Raw genomic sequence first — 20,889 nt, 5'->3', positions numbered from 1 at the left:
TTTTGGATTCTTCTAGCTATTTAGGGTTAGAAGGAACCAATATATTGACATCATGTATTTTATGATTCATGTTGTATATCATGAAGATATAATTTTAAATTAAAGAAAACAGTCAGTGTTCAACAGGTTCCAGTTACACACAATTTAGTGTTATGGTGAAGACAACCACATAATTGATGTCCTCATATGAGGAAACTAGGACTCAGGAGGGTAAAGTCTTGCATTATGTTTACACAATAACAGCCGCATGATTAACTTTGGCTTTAGGTTTACTCAAAGATCAGGGTGTGAATGCCTTCAGGAGCAAATGTATTTAAAGTATACCTTCACTTTTTGTGATATTATGTAAGAAACCTGATGTTTATATTTGAGTTTGTAGTTAGAGTTAGAAAGCCTGTTTCACCTGTTTTTTTTTCTTTCCTTTTTATTATGCTGGACTGTGGTTACAGCTCACTTTAAAATGCTATGTTAAATAGAGTTAATAAGCAGGAGTTTGTAAACATTGCAACACCAAGTTCTCATAAGCTACTAAGCTATAATTATATTTTATTCTAAAGTGAAGCTGAACTGTTAATTTCACTGCAGGCAGCACAAACTTAGACTGGATGTGTATGACATTTGGCCCTCTTTATGTCTCACCATCACGGACACTGAAGGTGGATGTAAACTGGCTGGGCATAGAGTCCATAGGTGTGTTTTACACCATCACACTGGGCACGGAGATCCAGGAAGACTTCTTGTTCACCCAGGCCATCCAAACAGGGTGAACAGGAGGATAGGATAGTAACCGGCACCACTTGTTTTGCTTTTGCACTTCCATTATGCTCATCTCCACTGCAAGTATCTTACTGGTGTCACGTCTGTCTGAGTGACAACAACATATATCACATGACCCCAGTCCAGTCAGATGTGGAAGAAATTGACACACTGAATAAAGAAGAATGAGGAAAGAATGAAAAGAGGAAAATGACGAGATAATTGTGAAAGCACTTTTTAATACAGTTTATCTCAATGGGGGTTAAAAGCAAATTATTTTTAAAAGGAATTACTACTTTAAAAAGGGAGCTGTGTTTTTGATGCTGGTCGTATTTTGTGTCCCAAAATACAACCAGAACTAAATACGACCAAATTGTATCTGGATGTGTGCAGAAATAATTTTTATTACCACTCTTGAAAAAGTTACTTCATTTAACAGCTTAATATTGTTTATTTGTAAAACATACAAATAAATTGAATTGCTGTTCATTTCTGGCAAATTATTCTCACAAATCAAATAGAGAGAAAATAAATCCAATCAACGTGTAATTTGCAAAACCAAAACAAATGCTAGCACACAGTTTTAAATGTAAAATGTCCTGAGTTACCTGGAGACATGGACCCAAACGGAGAGCTGTCCATGGAAACAACGGAGGGAATTATAAACATGATAGTTGTTCCCAGTCAGCTCTGTCTAAACTGTACTTGCTTGAACTAAAAAAGGAAACTTACAAGTAGACCAAGAAAAATGTCAAAGTCCCAGAAAAGAAAACTGAAATGAATATGTCCTTAAATACGCAATGCACAGCGAGAGATGGAAAAACACAAGGACAAACTGTTTGTGACCAAGAAATAAGTCTAAGAAACTGAATTAACGGACAGAAAAGCTACATTTGAACAAGTAAGCAGAGGTTAGCGGGTTAAAAAGAGGCAGTCTGCCACTGTGGATGAGCAGATGAAAGTGATATAAAGTGATGACTCACAAATCTACATTTGGCAGAAGCAGGGAAGATCATCACCTCCACAGAAACTACACGCACACTGAAATATTGGACATGTTTCTCATTCAATCCATTTAATGTAGTTTTGTTGATAATGAAGTCATTTGCATCTTGCTAAAGAACAAATAATATTCAAACTCTTCATTGGGAAATACATCTCAGCTCCGTGGCATGGCTAGCAAATGGAGAAAAATTTATGATGAACTTTAATGAAATGGTCAACGACAAGGCCCCATCCTGCAAAACTAATCTGTCAACAGCTGAGAATCGTTTGTCATGAGTTCAAATGTTCAAACATCTTTTTAAACTCCCAAATATCATAGTAATCTGATTACATAGATAATAAAATAAGAAGGAAAATATAAAAGAAAACGGTTATTTTTTTTATTTTTATTTTGACTTCCTATAGTGTCATACATTGAACTGACTGTATATGTAAATGAAATGAAAAATAATTTATTAATCCTAAAGGGAAATTATAATAACTGTATTGCTAACTGTTGCTGTTTGTTGCTCTTTAGACTCATGCTGAACACTGAAATGTAAAAATAAAAATGAGTTCATATTAAATCATGTGTTTCAACATGCAGTTTGAAAGTATCCTCCTGCCTGAATATTTTCCCACATTTCAAACACTGGAAAGACTTCTTGTTCGTGTGGATCTTCAGGTGCTTTTTCTGCGCTCTCAAAGTGGGAAAAGATTTTGGACACATGGAGCACCTGTACGGACTCTCTCCCGTATGTTGTCGTGTGTGAACTGTCAAATGGCACTTCGCGATGAAGCCTTTCCCGCAGTGTTTGCACGTGTAAGGCCTCTCGCCTGTGTGGTAGCGCATGTGTAACTTTAACTCCCCAGAGGAGAGAAAAGCCTTCCCACACTCTGTACACAGGTAGTTCTTTTCCCCTCTGTGCATGCGCATGTGCCGCGCCAGATGCTGGATTGAAGTCTTTCCACAAATGTGACATTTGTAGGGACGTTCTCCTGTGTGTATACGGAGGTGTAACTCCAGGTTGGATGAAGATCTGAAACTTTGGCCGCAGTGCGAACACAGAAACGGAGCCTCACCTGTGTGAATCCGATAATGCACTATCAGCGACGCCTTGGAGGCGTACTTTTTATCACACTTATCGCATTGGAATAAATGGTCGTCTGTTTTAATGTGGCTGTTAGAGGTTGCTACATCCTGGAAGAGCTCCATGTTGTACTCATGAGCCTCCGCTTGGTCCTGAAAGCACATTTCAGCATCAACAATTTGAAGCAAGTCGTCTCCTCCTGATTCTTCTGAGGGAATGGAGTCCTGGATGAGATGCTCCTCTCTGATGTGCTTAAGAAGTCCTGACACTTGGCTGTCTGTGTAGGAACACATAGCACAGGGATGCTTCTGTAAAGGTGCATGATCTAAACCTGGAAGATGGATGAAGAGCAGATATGACAGTTTTAATGTCTCTGTCAAATGGAAAGACTTTTTATCGCAGTTCAACCTTTATTAAAGTATTAGTTGCATCACTTTTGTCTTCAATATGACAATCTGGGAGTGTTAAACTGGATTCGTACTTAAGGAGTTTACAATCGTGCCTTCACATTGGTCGTCTATCAGGTCTTCATTTCCTTTGCCAAAGTCCTCCAGACTTGGTTTGTCATCAGTTTGGTTTTCCTCAAATAGTTCTTCACCCTTGCTATAATCATACCGTCCACCATCACCATCGATGGTAGATGCTTGTTGTTGCTCTGAAGAAAGACTGTTTGGGTTTGCTTTGGGGTGAAGAGACAGTTCAGGCAAAAACATGTTCTGAGCTCGAGAGAAGCCTGTAAGAAATAAAGATGATCATTAATATCATGACTCTCTGCATGAGCTTTTTAATCACAACTAGAATTCATTTATTGACGCAGCTCTTCAGATGTTCTGATGCTTGAATTGTCTTTAAAATATAAAATATAATAATTTTCCTTTGGGTTGTTTAAAATAAAATGTGAAGAGAATGTTTGCTTAGCAGATTTTAGGCATCAGTGGACAGTTACGACGTGCTGATATTATTTCGTTTCTTTAACAGGGTTAGTACAACACTCACCTCGGTTCGTGTTTCCCGACTGTTGCTCGTGGAAGTGCAGCAGTACTTTCAGCTGCTCTGGCTGCAAAACCAGTTGTCCACATTCCTCCATTACAGAAGGGGAGGTGCTGAGCCATTCTGCTGTCTACAAAGGCATTAATCAAACATGGAATGAATATGTAGTCACAAGTTAAAATTATTAAAAATCTTGGTAAATTACATCACAATTAACCCAGGTTCCTGCCAATCACCTGTTTTATATCAGGGATGGGCAACAGACTGTCCAGTCTGGAAATGAATTTCCACACGAGTGAGTGCAATGTGACTTCATACTGATGACCGTAGTGAATGGGGAAGACTTCCTAAAAACAAAAAAACAGCAAAATTTGCTTACAAAATATTACCAGACATAAAATGCTGAGTGGTTTTGATAAAACTGTAAAACATGACTTGAATGATGGTGTCTGACCATGAAAAATCTCCTCCTTTCTTCTGTGTCTTTAAGCAAAGCATGAACAACTTCCACAAAGTTCGACTTTGAACTTTCCAGCTCCTCCAGCTCCTATCAACACCAGCACCAAAACAAACAAGAAAACAGTAAATGTGATGGTCCACTGTGTGCATTAGTGTTCCCAATTTGAATCAAAAACAGCACATGACTAAACTGCTAAATAAACATTTTATAATCAAAAGTAAAGAAAAATAAAAAGTTGTAATGTAAGAGAAGGAGGCATCAAGGGATTAACCATAAAAGCAGGAAGCGTGGTACCACCATTACAGATGCTAAACTATACAATTCATTACAAAGGACCCTACATTTGATCATTTACTGACAGAGGAAGCTTAAATAATGGAGTGATTCCACTATCTCATCCTGTGGATCTACTGTCTAAGTGTCCAGTGCGTCTAAAGGAATCAGAAAAACATTAAACCATTCAAAGCCAGACATCATGAGGTCGATATGGAGCTTTAACAAGAAAAAAAAAAAGGAAGGAGATCAGTGCCTCAGGCAAAGATAAGTTGAGTTCTTTGACTGATCGACACAGGAGTATGAGGGTTAGATTTTGGTGTCCTAGGCAAAGCTCATCAAACTTTCTGCAAGCTAAAGCGGACATGCTGGAAAAAAGGTTGTTTTGAGCAGCAGACAGGCAGTGGTGTACAGACTGAAGAGGAAGATGTATTCAAAGTTAGCTCAATCAATAAGTCCATGAAGAAAAGTCAGAACTAAATAAATTAATAAACCTTTTCATTAGAAATTAGAAAAGCTACCAGACGGCTATTTTACCTGACTCTCATTATGTTGTAAAGGTTTGTTTGAATATTTGTATTACACAGGCCTACCTCCTGACCACAGCTGGAGCCTATCGTGAGGCTTTGAATAACCCTCAGGTGAGGCTCGACATTCAGCAGGTTAGCTGTGCCTTGACTGCGACACAACTCAAGCACAAGCTGAAACAGACAATTATAACATATTTTAGTTGCATTTGTTTAACTTTGTTTTGGCCCACATTAAAATAAATCTCCTTATTTTGTTGCTGAATGCAAATAAAAAGCACTCAGACGGGTTAGTTTACAGTTTGGACAATGCACCGATGCTTGAAAACCAACCCCTGCCTCTTACCCTCGCCCTCAGTCTCAGCAGGAGCTGCACTCTTTCTCTGGGTGTCAGCAGCTCTGGAGCCAACTCCGTCACCAACTCCACCAACTCCTCCACTTTTCTGTAATGCTGCACATTACAACACTGGACCACCTGCCAGGCAAAGGCACACATCAACCGCAGGGTTGGAACCAGGAGGCACAACGAGGGGACGGACAAGTGGCAACCTGAAAATGAGACAGGAAATGTTGAAATACACAATATTACAAATAAAATACAAAATTTATTGAATTTTCTTATATGAGCTCTTTGAGATTCAGTAATATTTGCACCAAAAAGTTTTATGCTGTAAACCACTGAGTATTTACCTTCTACTGGTGCAGAAGGTAGGTCTTGTGATGCTTGTCGAGATGCAGGCTCCATCTCTGTGACGTTAGCTGCTAGTTTAGTTTTAGTCTTTGGCTTGCTGTGACTGAGGACTTTATCCATGATGGCAAACCACCTGCTTTTATGCATTTTGGAGTCTTTCTGTTCCTTAATCCTTTCATACTCTTGTTTCAGGAGTCTTATTTTTGCCCTGCACTGGCTGGTGGTCTTATCGAAGCCTTGAGTGGCGAGCTCTGAGCTTAGCTGGGCGTACACTCTCTCATCTTCCTGAGTTGATCTCAGCTGCTTCTGGATGCTTTCCACTGCCCATCGTGTGAGTAACACGTTGACTTCATCTGAGGTCCAAACAGTTTGGGAGGAATCTGCTGACAGCGATGCAACAGAGGTAAAACAGTAACATCTGCCAAAGTGATAAAAAGTCTTGTAATGAAGTTTAAATGCTCACCTTCGGGTGATTTAGGTGTAGTAAGGATGACAGATAAATCCATCTCTTTAGAAGCCTTTCCATTTGAGCCGAGGACAGTATCCATAACAGCAAACCAATCGCTTTCATCATCCCCATGTGGTTCATCTTCTTTGATTTTTTTGTATTCCTCTTTAAGCTTATTTACTTTAAGATTGCATTGCTGTGGCGTCTTGTTAAAACCCACCAAAGCCAGCTCATTGCTGAGGTACGTGAATACTTGATTGTTTGCCGCTGAGGTGAGAAGCTGCTTCTGGATGTTTGGTTGTGCCCAAAGAGTTACGAGCACTTGGACTTCATCAGGCAACCACAGTGTTTCATCTTTGTTATGAAATTGAAACATAAAGAGAGAATAAAAGGGCTTTAAAGACAAATTATAAAAGGTCAATGCTCTCTAAAGAGCTGAAGAAATGCAGCTGAATGGTAACAAAACTGTTTTAATATATGCACTTGGTTCGTTTTAGTTAAATTTCTACTTACCATCAGCATCCACATCCAACACAAATGCCTGAGTGGACTCAGCTGAGAAAGATTTTGTTGTTTTTAAATGTTTTGATGCTGTAGCCTGAGAACTTAGGATTTCATCCATGATGCCAAACCATGCAGTCCTGCAACCCATGTGTTTACTGTTTTTTATCCTCCTGTAATCCTGCTTGAGTTTTTTAATTTTCTCTTTGCACTTCTGTGCTGATTTGTTAAATCCAAGTGATGCCAGTTTGGCGCTGAGGCTGCTGTAAACTGTGTTATTTCTCACATTTCGGAGAAGCTCTTCCTGAACAGCGGGATTTGCCCAGTAAGCCAACAATGCGTGGACCTCTTTTTTTGACCAACTACAAGTGTGCTCATCTGGAGAAAAAAAACAAAAACAAACAAACAAAACATAAGGGTGCAATTTATCAAGCAATGATAGCAGATGAAAAACCTATGAAAGTATCAGGATAAAACAGAAATTAAATAAAAAGACTATAAATAAAGAAAAACTTTTAGCAAAGTTTATTTTAAAGTCAGTACTTTGCACAGCGAAGCATCGCCCAGCTCTTCGGCCATGCTTGGAACATTTCTTGGAAGTCTAGTTCTGACCGTGTGGCAGCTCAAATTTGTGGTTTAGCAATGAATCCCAGATATGTGCAGAAACTGGGCATTTACATCTGAACCAAAGTGACAAACCTTAACTCAAAGGATCATCACAGGTGGTTTGACTCAAGTCTACAACAACTTTGGAGCGAACATCAGTCATCAATGAAAGATCCCACAGTCTCCAAGACTAAAGAAGCTAATCAAGTCAGAAGGGTGACTAAGATCACATTTGTCATTTCTTGTACATTCGGTGATCTGCGCCATCAGAATCAGAAAGATGCTTCATTGCCAGGTACGGTAAAGAACACTTTACTGTACAAGGAATTTATCATGATGTCATGTGCAACACGCAAGAGTCAAACGTGCAAGAGCCCAAAAAGGTAGCCCTATTTACAGTTTTAAAATGTAAACATACTGTGTCCTGTAGACAATGTTTACAGCTGTCTACAGATCTGTTCGCTCTTTAGATGAACTGTAGGGGATCCAGGAGAGGGTCTATGATGGCTTAGAGGTGGGTCAAGACTAGTATGATGGTTGAGGTTTTGAAGCAGGCTGGCACATAGCAGGTCTCCTGTAAGGTGTTAAAAATATCTAAGACAGCTGATTGGCACAGTGCTTCAGCGTGGAGGGGGAAACAGAGTCTGAGTCCACAGCCCTGAGGGGAATTCAAACCAACAATTATTACTCACAACCTGCCTCTTTTTCATAGATGTGTTCCTTACGATGTCTTCCTCTTTCCCAAAATTTAAATAGTTGGTTTGCTATTTTCAAGTGGAAAAGATTTGTAAATTAGGTCTTCATATAATCAGATCGGGACTTCCAGGGAGAATTCAAAGTGTGACAGGGATGCTGGGAACAAGGCATCATTGTGCAAGGCAACTACTGTAACAGCCTTTTGCTTTCTTTAAAACCACTTTCTTTGTACTCACATTTTCTCCTCTCCACATGGACAGGCGACCACGTGATTGATGTCTGCGGTGCTGTGGAGGTGGTCGCAGTGCTTGTAGAGGGAGTACCACAGTCCTCGACCGTAACAAAGTAAAAATCTGGTTCGTCTGGGTTCTCAGTGGAACAAAGTGTCTGGGTTTCAGGAATGCTGATTTTAGATGTTTTGTCTGCAAGACAGAAAATAAAACATGGTAAAATTATTCTTATTTGAGCAAAATCACCATTCAGATTTTTAACCGAATGAAAGTTCCCAAAAAGAAGAGCTTATATGAGCTTTGATTTTCAAAAACTGGAATAATTAAGATGTTCTGATTCAGAGAAAATGAGTCCACCCCACAGCTACAACAACAATAAAAATAGGGAAACATCCTTGAGATCACCTCTGGAGCAGTTCCATAAATAAAAAAAATTCACAGCCAATAAAAATAAACTCAAATCCTCTCCTAGAGCTGAAACATTTTGCCTCACACTGTTACGTTATTTTCAGTCATCTTGTGTATAAGCCATTCATGTAACGATCTATTCTGGTATGAATAAGCTTGACGTGTGCTTTACATTTCTGTTGGTGAATGACAGCCTGCAAATGCTGCTCATTGCTATAAAAATCCATCTTCTTCTGGCCAAAACAATACTTGTGTTTCCCAATACATAATGTGATGCACACATCAGCTTACAGAGGCTTGTTGGCAAAGTAAAGTACGATATGGGTTTCAAAAACTGGTTTACGTTTCCAGGTAACCCACTTGTCAGGTAATACTTTAAGCAGTAATTTGCTCCTACATCTTGATTATTGTCAAAATAGATGAAAATTTAATCACAAACTTGTGGCATAATCGCTTTTAATATTAGAACAAAACATCAAGGCATCACCCTCTGTTAAATTTAAATTTATCATTAAACAATTCAGTCTTACAACGCTACTGAAAAGTTGTTGTTTTAATTGATCTTAGGACCACGTGTGTAAATATAATGTTGAACCAAAGTTTATACAGTAAAGTAAATTTAATTCATATTCAAGAGAATGAAGAAAGGATCTCTGAATTAAATTTAATTTGACGGGCTCCGTTTATGAGATATAAATTAACGGCTAGTAAAAGAAGATTAGTTCATTATCACCAGTCTTTGTGACACCAACTATATTCACCTGCAGATATAAGAACAGATTTGTCCTCATCAGACTTAGTCCTACTTTGACTTAGTGACAAACACACATTTGGTTGGACAGCTCTGGTTCCTAAGAGGATCAATCCCCGAAAACTCTCCTGGGTCGCCTTTAAGTTTGTCCATCCGTCTTTGTGGGCCTTCTCCTCAGTGCATCCAGTCGACTGTAGTTCTTCCTCTCTCTCTTCCATCTCACCAAGAGATGAAGCTTCAGAACTGGTGTCACAAGACGGCGTATCAAAAATAACCAGCAAATGCTCATTTCTGTTTTTAGTCAGAGGGAACAGTCTGAGTCTTGCAGCTTTGCAACATGATCAGAAGCAGCTTGGATTTATTTGAATATCAGTGTCTTTTTATTTAAATTACAAATACCTCTGTTTCTTCATTCTCTTGTCTTAAAACATCATAATTTAGACATTTGTGGAACACATTTGTAAGTATGGTAAGAACAACAATTACCAGTGATTTTCAGGTGAGACAGTGATTCATTATTTAAGAAGATTGACACACACACAAAAGGATGGAACAGAAAAAACAGCTACTAAAATAGAGAACAATAAAGCCAGGCTTTGAAGTAAGATAAAAATAGAAGTCTGGAGAAAAAAAAAATGAATTAGAATAATGTGAAATTATTTTTTATAAATCTTGATTAGTCTTTCCACAAAGTGGATTAATAAAGTAAAATTTCTGCCCCTTTTTACTTTCAATCTGTAAACATTCACTAGTTCTAATCAGTAGACTGCAATGTAGTTTTATAGAAAAAATTATATTTTTTTTAGTTAATTATTATTCATCTGAGAACTTTGAGTTACATCAAAAGAAAGCACTGATTGAAGAGATTAATATTAACTAACTTTTATATAAATCCAAAGCACATTTTCCATAGTTTTAAAGCATGTCTAAAATGACACACTGAGGAATTTTTGGAGAAAGATAAGACTTGAAAAGCACAACAGAGTGTCTGGCAACCATCACTGTCCACCCCAAATGCCAGCTGGAACTGATTTGTTACTGTTCATTTTGGGGGTAAGAGTAAGTCGCGCAGTCAAGAATCCAGGACCCCCATCGCAGGTAAAGAGGTAAAGAGTTTTTTTCAGAGCCATTTTCTCACACTCTCACAAACTCCCACATTAATCTTTTTAGGTGTTTCTCTTCCTGCAGCTGGGCCTTTGTCCCACCAGGTTAATAAAAACTTTATTAATGCTGTTTTTGCCATTTCAGACTACTGTTTTCATGTAAGCTAACTGATACTGAAGGACATATTTTCATTCGGAAATCACCAACTCTTGACTGTTGTCATTAATAGTTGAGTAAAAACATATCTAAATAGCAGGTCATCTGTATCTATTCTGATTGCAACTGTCACCTCACAATATAGATTTAGGCATTATTATAGTTAAAGATACCATTTTTTTAAGTCTCATTATGGCCCTTAACAGTACCTGGTGACAATTGTCTGGCATTGCAGAAATTAAAAGGAAAAAAGAAACCCGAAACGATAATAAACCATACCATACCTTAAGACATGCTTTAATTAATCTGTAATTAAACTTCTGCTTACCTTCAGTCTTCATATCCAACACAACTGACTGAGTGGTCTTAGCTGAGGAAGACTTTGCAGTTCTTGAAGGTACTGATGTTGTGGCCTGAGAACTGAGTACTTCATCAATAATGTCAAACCAGATAGTCTTTCCTCCATCCAGGTGATCACTGTTCTTAATTCTCCTGTAGTCCTGCTTTAGTTTTTTTATTTTCTCCTTGCACTTCTGTGCTGTTTTGTTAAATCCATGTGATGCCAACTTCGCACTGAGGCTGTTGTAAACTGCATTATTTCTCACATTGCGTAGAAGCTCTTCCTGAACGGCAGGATTTGCCCAGTATGTCAACAATGCAAGAACCTCTTTCTTTGACCAGCTGCAAGTGGGTTTATCTATGGACAAAAAAAGCATAATTTATGAAGTCATAACAGCAGAAGAAATACCTAAAATCAGTAATGCATTTAAATTATAACAAAACGATCAACATTGAAGAGTAGGTTCTATTAATAAAAAAGCTGATTGAGGGGTTTCTGTAGAGGTTGCAATCAAAATTTCAGAAGGTTTGTCTTTAAAAATGAAAATAATAAAAAGGATATTTTAAAATATGATCAAGAAATTAGGCTTTAGTGTGACATGAGAAAGGAGAAAAACATCAAAGCACAGAAAGACATAATTTCTGATTGCCTGAAGACTTCTGGTTACACTTTCAGATTAGATGCTTCTGTAAGGTGTCTGAGAGTATTTGGTGCCCTTGAACAGTTTTAACAGTAAATTGTTCCATCATGTCCACCACATGTCTACTCACTATGTTCAAATTAAAAGTTTTTGCCCAGATCTTTATGATCAGCTCACCAGCTGCACTGTCTGGCTAGATGTGACTTCTCCCTTTCACAACATGAAATCAGCACTTTCAAGTACTCAGAACAAAGCATCCAAGCATTAAATTAGCTCTCTGAGCATCCCCCATAATTATTTATAAATTTTAGGGTTATAGTCTCTAAACCTTTTCATCACACTTTACACTTACCTTTTCTTCTTCCCACATAGCTAGGAGACCACATGGCAGATGTCTGTACTATAGTGGAGTTCACCATGCTGCTTGTAGAAGGAGACTCACAGTCCTCTACTTTGACACAGTGTGGGTTCTCTATGGGACACGATGTTGGGAATGGTGTAGCGAGGGTTTCGGGCATGTTTTCAATAGTCGGCTGACCTGCAGGAGAAAATAACAGAATATACACTCTTATCTATTACTATGGCTTCCTATAGACATACAGTATCAAATGTGCTCAGGCAAACGGTGCTGTTGGTTTCAAGTGAATGCTTTTTTCCCACCTAATCTAATATATAAACGACCAGGGCTCTTTTTCTTTTCTGTACCGTGTGGTTGCATTTTACTGTATTGCCCTTGCATAAAGTTTGCTTTCAGCTGCTCACAAAACAAATAAAACGTACCTGTTCTGACATCAGAAATCATGAATTCAAGTACCATATTGGCTGACTGATCCGTGTTGCCTGTCATGGCACCAGCAAGTATGTCACACATGTTAGTTTATAATGTCTTACCACCTGGAGGTCTTTCTGACAGCCTCACTACTGTTACACAACTGCTTAAATGCTCAGTATTCTCGTTTTGGCGTTTTTGTCTGATGATAATGTGGAATGTTTTCACTTTTTTCAAAATGGCGCTCCGTTTTCTCGTCGCTCTAATGACGTCATTTTATCTGAGCCAGTGGGAAGAGCGTTGCCTAGCAGACGGTGAAGGGGGGGCTTCATGGCCATTGGAAATCTGAAAAACATTTCTCTCATATCATAAAAATGGTAGCGTTACATTCACTTGATAACTTTTAATTTTTTATGATTGTACTTTTAAACAAATTTATCTAACTCTAAATGTAACGCAACCTTTTCATGGGTAATGATTTTGAATGTTTTCCCTCCTGTCACTGAGTAAACATAAAAGAACACATCTATGTTTAAGTCATTTGTTAACTGTTTACTATGGATTTACAAGATACACAGTAAGAAAAATATTCCTTTGTAAAGAGTATTTATTATTTTTTTAAGCATCAAAAAGAAAGAAAATACTGAGAATGGGTACACAATTTACTGGGTTATTTACACACAGCTGCTGTCGTACAGATAAGTAACATTGTGATTCACTGTAAATATCACACATTTGCAAAATCTTCCATCGACTTTTAATGTATTCTATCTTTTTTTTAATTTTTCAGGGCAAAAGAAAAGTCAGAAAAATGTAAAGTGGAAATAAACACAAATTAAGCAAATCCACTTTAAACAAAAGCAAAACAAATGTTTACAAATCAAGGTTAAATTTATGAACAAAACCCAAAAAGAGTGATTAAGGTATCTGCGAATAACTACAATTTCTACAAGGACACAGTAATAGGATAAAATGTTTCCTAGAGACACTACAGCATATCGTTACATAATATCTACAGTCACATTCTTTGAAATGTTTTAACATTTAGCCGTATCAATGTAGCCACCGGATAACCAAACCTCTTGGAAAGCATTTATCCACATTTCAAGATTAACAATTTCCTTTGTGAAGAAATAACTTCTAAGAATTAACTCCAAAAACACAACAGAAAATAATTCTCTATTGAGATTGTATTTTCCTCCAAATGTTACATTTTGGATAATTTTATTACCCAAGTTCCCTTTCACGTTGTATATGTACACAAATAAAAGAAAATCTAAAACAATGAGCGCCACTTAGCAAGCATAGACGACAACCTGGTGACACCATCATTTCTTTTTACACTGTAACTTAAGTCTTAAGATTCAATACTTTCATCATCACCCTGTGTTGTTGCTGGCTAAACAACATGATTGCCCGATATCAACCGTAGGGCAGCACATTAAACTGAAAAGTACATAATTGTTTTTATAATTCACAGGGTGTCTTTTGCAATAGCCTTCTACAATGACCCATTTTAATTCTACCAATGATTAGTATAAACCTTGAAAACTACGATCTGAGGAGCTCCGTTGAGCACAAAATGTTAGTCTGATTAATAGTCATCACTGCCCTCTTCTTCATCATCATACTTCCTCTTTAGGGAGTGTTTCTTGTGTTTACCCCTGTGCCTTCGTTTCCCAGTAAAATCGGGGTTTGCATCCCTTATATGCAACTGCTCATGCTTCTTAAGAAGGCCAGGGACAGAGAAGCCCTTCCCACAGGTGTCACATGTCCAGGGCTTCTTGCATGTGTGTGTTCTTTTGTGGACATTCAGATGGGACGCCAGCTTGTAGGTCTTCCCGCACACATCACAGCTGAAGGGCCGCTCGTTGGTGTGTAACCTGATGTGGACCTTCAGATTCCCAACCTGTGTGAAGGTCTTTTCACATAGAGTGCACCGGTAGGGTCTCTCTCTGGTGTGGATCCTCAGATGAACCCTGAGGCAGTACTTACTGGAGAACTTCTTTTGGCATACAGGACATGGGATTTTTGCTTTGGGTATGTGGTCTTGCTGATGCCTCTTAAGGTCAGACAAGTAAACAAAGGTCTTCCCACACTGGGAGCAGAGATACTGGCGGTCACCAATGTGATAACCCATGTGCCTCTTCAACAAGCTAGGGACAAGGAATCTTTTACCGCAACGTTCGCACATATGGGGGCGATCTCTGGTGTGCCAGCGCTCGTGGTTCGACAGCTTAAACGCGGTAGGAAAGGTTTTGTTGCAGTGCTTGCAGGGAAACGTCATCTGGCTTGTGTGACACTCCATGTGCCTTTTAAAGTAGGTGGACTGCGTGAAGCCCTTGTTACAGATGTTACAGTAGAAAGGCTTTTGACCGCTGTGGGCAAGTATGTGCTTTGTCAAGCTCTGCAGTTTGGTGAAACACTTGCCACACTGACCGCAGGCAAAAGGACGCTCTGTGCTGTGGGTTTTCAGGTGGTTGTTGAGGAACCCCTGCGTTCGGAAACTTTTGTTGCATGCCGTGCAGAGGAATGGCTTCTCGCCTGTATGAATGCGCTCATGGTCCATCAGCTTGGACTGATAGGGGAAGCTCTTGTCACACACGCTGCAACTAAATCTGTCACTTAAATGCCTGAACTGCTTTTTCCTTCTTATACTTGGCCTCATGTCATCTTCACCTAGTCTGCCAGGAGGAAGAGGTGGCAAGGCTGGGAGGGACATGGAGTTGGTGGCAATCTGTGACACCCACTGATGTAAAGTGACTCGCTGAGTCTTTTGGCCATCCTTTCCTCCTGCACTGCCCACATTCTGTGGGGTGGAGGGAGTTTTGACTGGCACTTGAACAACCCTGAAAGGAATCGATTTCAAGGGCAGCCGCTGCAGTTCTGGTTTGTCTGGCGCTGCAGGTGCTTCATCATTCCCTTTGCTTTGAGGACTTGTTTCAGGTTGTTGCTGGGTAGAACTTTTCTCCTGCACCAGGTTTTCGCTCTGAGCTGTTGCTGTGACACCTTTTTCCTTTGAGGTACTACCTTCAGCTGTTTTATGACCTAATGACCCTTCTAGGTGAGGTGTAACAGCAGAGGCTTCTGGGCTTTCAGAGTCATCTGAAATCACACCCACATCTTCGCTGTCACTGAAGGATTCAGGGCTTCTTTCATTAAGGCTGGCCTCCTGTCGCTTTGGTGATTGTGGTTGAGGTGGAGGCGGTGTTGGTTCCACTGGTTTTGGCAGGAAGGCGAGGGAAGAGAGCACACAGTTGCCCACTGACGTAGATACAGTTGCTGCAAGAACAAGAAAAGGACTGGATGTATCACTCCATATAGCAACTTCAAGTAATCATCCACAGACAGTCTTGTTAACACAAAATAAGTGTTGGTGCCCCCCAACACAGTTTTAACACGCATTTTAACACACATTTAACACAGTGTTAAATTTCTCTTTTCTTCTATGTTCAATCAAATCGTTACAAAACTTGAAGTATACCTTTAACACCAATTAGTCCTTTGGCCTGTTGGTGTAGAAGGAGAGTCTTCAGGTCTCCCGGGTCGGGAATGAACCCGCTGCATGCTTCCAGGACAGTGGGCTCTGAAGAAATCATAGCTCCAAGCTGAAGTAGATGTTTCAGGAAATGGAAATAATTAATAGGTTTCCTGAACTGAATTCATTTTGCAATTTAGATTTTTTTTTTATTCTTAATGTTTAGTTCAACACAAACAATATTTGAATATCCACAATGTTTAAATTAAAAAAGCTATTTTCTTCTAATATATGAAGTCTTTTGTATTAGGTAACATACTGAATCCAGTTTCTCAAAAACTGTAGTATAGAAAACAATGATTAGAAGATATTATGCAAAATGTCTTAAATACAAGTCTATAAAACGGCTGTTTTTAACACAAAATAGCAATTTCTGATTGAATGCATTTTACCAAAGTTCAACCTACAATGAAATACTGTTTTGCTTTGAGCTGAGGAAAAAAGATCACCTTAACACACTTGTTGGAGTCTGGAAATACTCTGCACCACACTACGGCACATTACCTGAATGAATCAAGGTCGAAACATAGTGCACATACCTGACAGGTCTATGACTGGTACTTACCTGAGAAAGATTGGGAACAGGAAGAAGTTGCTCCAGCTTACACACCAAGCCTGCAGTGAGAGCCTGCAGCGCTGTGTCAAACTTAGTGCCATACTGAACAGGGAATACTTCCTGTACAGAGACATTTAAAAAAATATTTCTTACTATTTTGCAAACAGTTTGCTCAAAGGGAACACTTATAAGTTTTATATCTATCCATTGAATAAATAAATGGTTGCGACAACAAAATAAGCAGCAAGCAAATACTTAAAACCAATATTTGAATGGCTTAGTGAAGTGATGCTTAACGTTTGTGTAATATCACGTTAAAACAGATGTAGATACCTGGAAGAAACGTTTCCTCTCAGTGCGGTTTTTAAGCAGATTCTGGACCAGCACCATAAAGTTGGTCTGTGATTTCTCCACTTCTGCATCTTTCTACAGTGAAAGAAAAAAAAGCAATTTTCATCTCTATCTAAAGATTGTAAACTATTGTAAACTCAAGGCTGAAATCCATGTGTTTAAAGAAAAAAAATATGCAGGAATACCATTGAAGATGTTGAGATCTTCAACTTATTTATAAGAGTCTGGATAGCCTTGGAATCAGGTGGGCCATCTTTGTTCAGTAAGTCCAAGATGATCTACATAAAAAAAGACAGACAGCGAAGATAGAAAAATCAAAACCAAGCATCATTATGAGCTTATATGAAGAAAAGCAGTGCTTACTACTATCATCTGCCCTTTTCTGGGCATTTAGTTTTATGCAAGCTTGTAGTAACTATACATAATAGTTGGAGGGTTTCAAACACTAGGTCTGATTTTTTACAAAGTATGGATTACTGTCAGTTTAATCAATATCCAGTCCACTGTTAAAACAGCTTCTCCTTTTGGTTAAGTCCCTTCGTGTTTGCCAAACAAAAAGGCAATAAAATCAAACTCACCCTGGCTCTGAGCCCCAGTATTAGCTGGGCAGTCTGCTTAAAACTTAGGAGCTCAGGAACAGTCTGTGTTACCATGGTCACAAACTCCTCCACTTTAACGTAATGCTTCACACTTCTCTGACGTATGACCTGCCATATGTATGAATAAGTCAGCTGTAGAGGAGAAGCCATGAGGCGCAGAGAGGCCAGGGGAAGACCATTTCCAGCACCTAAAAGAGATTTGGAAATATCATTTTACAAGCTTACAAATTACTCTGTTTTGGGAGCCTCTTGCATAATCAAATGAAAATAGATAAATGAAAATAAATGAAATTATAAATATTAACCCAGAGGGGAATTACACTATTGTAGTAGTTACTTTGAAAGAAAATAATAATAACAATAATAATAATAAATGATGAGGACAGTTCAACATGGTTCAAACATTTCTTACACTAAAGGTGAATTTTTGTACTAATTTTGGAAATTATTAACCCCCTTCTTTCTTTGATGAACTCAGTGCATAAATAAAAACAACGTAAATCTTACCTCCCTATGACTGATAGTGCTTGGGTGGGTGTTTAAGTATTTATAAATCAAAACAAACAAAAAAAGCTATTTTTATGAGGTGGCGTCAGGAGTTTCTGCAGGAGGCGCTGTAGTGTTAACCAAATGCTTTAAAGGCTGCAGATAAACTGCAGAGGGTAAGCACACGTGCACGCTTGCGTGTGCACGCTTGGAGATGGGAAGATTGAGCGCCAATCTGCAGTGAAGTTAGATTCAAACTTTAGCATACAGTGTGTCTATAAAATAGTTGCTTGGAGAAGGCATCTAAAGTGAAAATTTGCTATACAACGGACGAGGCGTGCATCGGGCGGAGAAATTGTTTAATTTCGAAATAGCATTAACCGCTGAAGCTTATTAACAAGCTTCCTTCTATATATCGTTCAAAAATAAGAAAACAGACGTATAAAAGGGCAAGAGTTTGCTGGGTGCAGCAAATGGCTGGTGCTGCGTTTTATTTACCGATCATCACCCGCGGCAGCAGATACTATTAGCTTGCCGACGTTAGCTTAGCAACCTACCTGCTTTATTGGACCGTCTCTCCATATTGTGCGCAGGATACGTGGCTAATTCAAAGAGATGGTTAACCAACTGCCCTAAAGAGGCAGTACATGTACTGGTTTACCGTAAAATATTATGTTTAAAAGTATTAAACCGTCTTAACTCGGACGTCAAGCCAGGAAGAATAATGGCGGCCGCTGGTTTGCGGCTTTCCAAAACAAAAGTCGGACTGGTTCCGGCGGAAGTTACTAAACAAAATTAAAGCTCTGACTTTTTTCTTTTTGGAGTAAACACGTTTCTTTCACTTATGTAAGTCTTGATTCACTTGGATAGGAGTGGATATCAGTATCTTATTTCGGTGGCTAAATGAAACATTCTCATATTCTATAAACGTTTAAATGAAATGGGTTAATTTAAAGAATGATCATAGAAAAATTTGTAAAACAGCATAGTTAGGTTCATTCAAGGATTTGTAAAGGCATCTGAGGACTTTGTTTTTCAGACCTGTCCTGAGATTTCAGCATCCAGTGTTCATAGAATCCCTGTGACCCCCCACTATGCTATATGCTTATAAACTTGGCTTGTGGTCATTTCTCATTTTACAACCAAGTTGAAGATTTGCAAACTAAAGTATTCTGCAGTAATTACAAACCTTTGGCTTTTTTAGTTTTTACTTCTTACACGTGAGAGAATAGCTTGTTTTTTCCCCCCTTACTCTTACATTTTTTTAAGTGAATGCAATACACTGGAACTGTACTTTAGTTACAATCATCTAAAAAAGACAAAAACAAGCTATTTATTTTTATATAAAAGCTGTTTTTATTATGATAAACTGAATCACCAAAGGGCTTTACACATTTGTGCAACCAAACAGGATGTGGAAAATTCCCCCCTTTTTTCCTAGAAACTTGAAAATGTCTTGTCTGATACCAACATCTCTTTTATGACACCAAAATTTCTTCTTAACTTTTGACTTTTTGATTACTTTATTGTTAATTAATGCTATACAAGTTAAGTTGAACTGAATTTCAGTAACTTGCTTTTGAATTTGTTCAAATTGTTGACCATTTAAAAACAACCTAAAACACCAACCAACAATTTCAACATTCCTTTACGTACACTATTTTAAAACTGCTAAATGTTTGTGTCATTGATGATAACTTAAACAGCCATTAAATACATTTGTGACTTTTTAAAACTTATAGAAAAAGATCAGGTTATTTTTTTTCAAAAATTCAACTAATTTAGTTACACAATCTAGACCTTTGCAGAGACCAAAACAAACAAACAACAAGAATAACAACAGCAAAAACAGGTTAGAAACAGAAACCAACAACATTCATATGGCTAAGAAATACAGCCACTGGCACCTAAGTTAATGTGACCAACCACTAGTTGTATGATTTATATTAATGATTTGGTTTTTGATGTGTTGTAAATGTGTGTTCACAGAATTTTGACAAGCCTCTTTACATTCATCACATTATCAACATTGCTACTGTATTAAAGCTCATTACATTTTGTAAAAGATTAATCTTTAAACAATATTTTTTAAATAAATCATATTAAAATTTACAAATATTCAAACTGTACATTAAGAAGACAATTAACACTTTTCATTTTAAACCTAGTCCTGAACAGATAAACATTTTATAATAAAGTGATATCCATATTTCATTGGTATTTTTTGGAAATAAATCATTCAACTACAAAAAACAGTTATTGAAATGCTAACCAGTCTTTGCAGATGAGGCTTCATAGCCTGCGGTCTGGTGAGATTCTTAGCCTGTTGATTCATAGGGATCTGTCGACATCGGTCGTGTTTGTAACTGGCATTTCCTCCTGCCTACGGCCTGTTCTTTTGTGACGAGAACAAGCCCTCCTTATGCTTCTCACTGAGCTCATCCATACATACATCTATCTGTCCCTATCTCTCTCACTCTCCCAGTCCGGTCTGTCCTGTCTCTTGCTCCTCGTCTGTGACACATACAGTACAAGAGCACTCACACTCTGGGAGTCATGCTCTCATGACTGAACGTGATTGACTCTGAATGAGACATTAAAAACTCCTTACACACTCACTGTGGATGAGGAGCAGCAATAGATCACTTGGCAACAGCTTTGAAACACAATGACTGGATTCAAAGTGCCTCTGGCTAAATGGCTGTTTGCCATCTGGTCAGATCTTTGATTTATAAAGTAGGACACTTGTTGAACTTCTCAGTGCGCTGTTTATGACAAGCAGGTCTGCAATTTGTGACAGATCACAGATATGACAATGTCAACAACAAGGACAAGAGACTGTATTAGTCCTTTCAGTGGTTTCACTGCAGACAATATTGACAGGAATAGCTCCTTTGCATGAACCGACATTTCAGTTGTCATCTGATTACAGGAGCAG

General features: G+C 38.4%; 2 protein-coding genes across 5 annotated transcripts in view; both read right to left on the bottom strand.

Annotated features, from left to right (window-relative positions):
* LOC121634810 overlaps positions 1–12,659 on the bottom strand; it is a 29,715-nt gene extending 17,056 nt beyond the window's left edge. Inside the window, exons 1-14 of one of the 4 annotated variants that reach the window (XM_041977736.1) lie at positions 12,433–12,659; positions 12,005–12,190; positions 11,001–11,369; positions 8,260–8,445; positions 6,734–7,099; positions 6,236–6,574; positions 5,772–6,155; positions 5,428–5,630; positions 5,148–5,255; positions 4,276–4,368; positions 4,058–4,168; positions 3,828–3,951; positions 3,313–3,564; positions 2,158–3,162 (exon numbers count right to left, since the gene is read on the bottom strand). In XM_041977736.1, the coding sequence (XP_041833670.1) occupies positions 2,318–3,162; positions 3,313–3,564; positions 3,828–3,951; positions 4,058–4,168; positions 4,276–4,368; positions 5,148–5,255; positions 5,428–5,630; positions 5,772–6,155; positions 6,236–6,574; positions 6,734–7,099; positions 8,260–8,445; positions 11,001–11,369; positions 12,005–12,190; positions 12,433–12,523 (3,657 nt within the window). In that variant the 5' untranslated portion in view covers positions 12,524–12,659 and the 3' untranslated portion in view covers positions 2,158–2,317. Of the gene's footprint in view, positions 1–1,551; positions 3,163–3,312; positions 3,565–3,827; positions 3,952–4,057; positions 4,169–4,275; positions 4,369–5,147; positions 5,256–5,427; positions 5,631–5,771; positions 6,156–6,235; positions 6,575–6,733; positions 7,100–8,259; positions 8,446–11,000; positions 11,370–12,004; positions 12,191–12,432 lie in introns of those variants that run through there. The other 3 variants (XM_041977739.1, XM_041977738.1, XM_041977737.1) reach the window with 3 other exon arrangements.
* A 357-nt stretch (positions 12,660–13,016) lies between these two features.
* Positions 13,017–18,721, bottom strand: si:dkey-14d8.1 (zinc finger protein 135). The gene is made up of 7 exons (XM_041977884.1): positions 18,509–18,721; positions 17,445–17,653; positions 17,052–17,144; positions 16,849–16,941; positions 16,525–16,635; positions 15,906–16,029; positions 13,017–15,703 (listed from the first exon to the last, which is right to left on the bottom strand). Exons 1-7 carry the CDS (start codon positions 18,531–18,533, stop codon positions 14,016–14,018), a joined length of 2,343 nt encoding a protein of 780 aa, XP_041833818.1. The 5' UTR covers positions 18,534–18,721; the 3' UTR covers positions 13,017–14,015.
* Between the last annotated feature and the right edge of the window lie 2,168 nt (positions 18,722–20,889).

Source organism: Melanotaenia boesemani, chromosome 23 (genome assembly GCF_017639745.1).
Source record: "Melanotaenia boesemani isolate fMelBoe1 chromosome 23, fMelBoe1.pri, whole genome shotgun sequence".
Taxonomy (NCBI): domain Eukaryota; kingdom Metazoa; phylum Chordata; class Actinopteri; order Atheriniformes; family Melanotaeniidae; genus Melanotaenia; species Melanotaenia boesemani.
This window is presented reverse-complemented; position numbering and strand designations above follow the sequence as displayed.

Bases quoted from the DNA above. Each gene is read 5' to 3' on its own strand.
- si:dkey-14d8.1 (XM_041977884.1), bottom strand. From the start codon at position 18,533: ATGGAGAGACGGTCCAATAAAGCAG. The intron at 17,145-17,444 runs GTGAGTTTGATT...TTTTTTATGTAG, and splicing joins TACTGGGGCTCAGAGCCAGG to ATCATCTTGGACTTACTGAA. The intron at 16,942-17,051 runs GTATTCCTGCAT...CTTTCACTGTAG, and splicing joins AGATCTCAACATCTTCAATG to AAAGATGCAGAAGTGGAGAA.